Source organism: Gracilinanus agilis, chromosome 1, assembly GCF_016433145.1.
Source record: "Gracilinanus agilis isolate LMUSP501 chromosome 1, AgileGrace, whole genome shotgun sequence".
Lineage (NCBI taxonomy): Eukaryota > Metazoa > Chordata > Mammalia > Didelphimorphia > Didelphidae > Gracilinanus > Gracilinanus agilis.
This window is the reverse complement of record NC_058130.1, coordinates 249,770,408-249,772,619: the sequence shown is the minus strand read 5'-3', so window position 1 is coordinate 249,772,619 and position 2,212 is coordinate 249,770,408. Positions and strand designations below refer to the sequence as shown.

The 2,212-nt window shown below is 63.2% G+C and overlaps 1 protein-coding gene across 1 annotated transcript; it reads left to right on the top strand.

Annotated features, from left to right (window-relative positions):
• Positions 1–703: 703 nt before the first annotated feature.
• Positions 704–2,005, top strand: FOXE1 (forkhead box E1). Its single transcript, XM_044657516.1, has one exon. The coding sequence runs from the start codon at positions 704–706 to the stop codon at positions 2,003–2,005; it is 1,302 nt and encodes a 433-aa protein (XP_044513451.1).
• The last annotated feature ends 207 nt before the right edge of the window (positions 2,006–2,212 follow it).

Genomic DNA, 2,212 nt, shown 5'->3' with positions numbered 1-2,212 from the left:
AGGGGAGTGCCTGCTGCCCAGGTACAGAGAAGACCTTACAGGAACAGAGAAGGGGAATTCGACCCTTCTCCTGGCAAAATATAAGTGAGGAGCAATCTGTAAAGAGGAGTCAGTTCCCCGCCACCCCGGAATGGGTCCCGCACACACGAATCCTCTTCGCCTCGGACGCACCAGATCTCCAGAGCCCTAAGAGCAAGCTCTGGTCCTCTGTACCTCTGGACTTGACCTGATCCGGATTGTGGATGCAAAAGGGGTTGGAGTAGGAAATGGAAGGCTGCAGAGATAGCACCTATCTCTATCTCGGCACTGGATCCTGTCTGCAATAACTTCTTGCTCTCCCAGCTTCCCCCCTCCCACACACCCCCAACACTTTAGGTACCGAGCCAAAAGCTTCTTTGGACTGTCTCCCAGCCAGCCATTATCTGATGCAAGGTGAGACAACTCTGGGCCGGCCCTCAACACCTAAAAAGTCCTGTGGCCTGTAGCTTCGTGTCTGCTGTCGAGCTTCCTCTTTGCTGGCGACCTCGCGTTCCGCTGGGGGAGCGGGTTGTAGCGTGAGTCTCCCCGAGCCCCGCCGCTTGGCAGCCGCCTGGGCCGTGCTTCCCACCACAGTTCCCTCTGCCACAGGCAGGCCCCGCGCGCCCGGGCCCGGGCCCCCATTTCTCCCCTAGGGGAGCTGGGTGGCCAAGGCCCGGCCCAGGGGATGACTGAGGAGAGGCGGCATTCTCCTCAGCGAGACTGTCCAGAGGATCCGGACCTGCAGCATCCGCCCACGCCAGTGGCCGAGGCTGCGGGCAGGACCCTCACCCTGATGCCGGTAGTGAAGGTTGAGAAGGAGCCCCCTGCCTGTGAGCCCTCTGTGGGCCTCAGCGAGCTGGGGGAGCCGGTGGCTAAGGCCGGCGGCGGCGGGCGCCGGAGGAAGCGGCCCTTGCAGCGAGGCAAGCCCCCTTACAGTTACATCGCGCTTATCGCCATGGCCATCGCACACGCCCCGGACAGGAAGCTGACCCTGGGTGGCATTTACAAGTTCATCACGGAGCGCTTCCCTTTCTACCGGGACAATCCTAAAAAGTGGCAGAATAGTATCCGTCACAACCTCACCCTCAATGACTGTTTTATCAAAATCCCCCGAGAGCCAGGCCGCCCGGGCAAGGGCAATTATTGGGCATTGGACCCCAACGCCGAGGACATGTTTGAAAGCGGCAGTTTTCTGCGCCGGAGGAAGAGGTTCAAGCGCACGGACCTCTCCACCTACCCAGCCTACATGCACGACGCAGCGGCTGCTGCAGCCGCTGCGGCCGCTGCGGGCATGTTCCCCAGCTCCGTGCCAGTGGCGCGCCCTCCCTACCCAGGCTCCGTGTATCCCAGCGTGGCGGCCGCCATGAGCCCAGCTGGCTATGGCCAAACTTTGGGCCCCCACTCCTCCGTCTACTACCCGGCTTCATCCCCCGGTCAATGCCGGGTATTCAGCATCAACAGCCTGGTGCACGGGCCCGGAGACCTCCTGCAACAGCAGCCTGCACCGCCGCCCGCGCTCGGACGCCCGCTCAGCCCGGACCTCAGCCAGGCGTCCTCGGTCGCAGCGGGCTCCTGCTCCTTCGGAGCCTCTGCCGCGGCGGCCGCCGCCTCCTATAACAACCCTGCGTGCAGCGGGGGAAGCGGAGGGGGCGGTGGAGCAGGGCCCGCGGGGGTGCTGCCTCGGCCGTCCAACCCCATGGCCTACACTTACCCGGTTCCCAACGGCCACCTGCCTATGAACCACGGATCTTACCCTCAGGGAAACAGCGGCCAGCTGTTTGGGGCGTCCGGCCGGCTGGCAATGTCCACCTCCCCCCCGGGGGCCAACGACCCAGTGGACTTCTACGGCCGCATGTCTCCTGGCCAGATCAGTTCGCTGGCACACAGCTACAACCCAGGCGGGCAACTCGGGGCCGGCCCCAATGCCTACCACGTCCGGCACTCTGCCTACTCCAGCAACGTGGAAAGGTTCGTGTCGGCCATGTGAAAAAAGAAGCTCCCCCAACCCACCCCCGCCCCAATAAAGCACCACGGGAAACTGGGACCGCACAGATCTCCAGCCCCTTCGGGCAAAAGGTGCCGGGGAGGCCAGGCCCGAGTGCTGACGGTGTCGCGGGCCAGGCGAGAAGGAGAAATAACTCAGAGTGCAATAGGGAGAAAAAACGGTTATGGGTCTGTGTGATGGGATGACGAA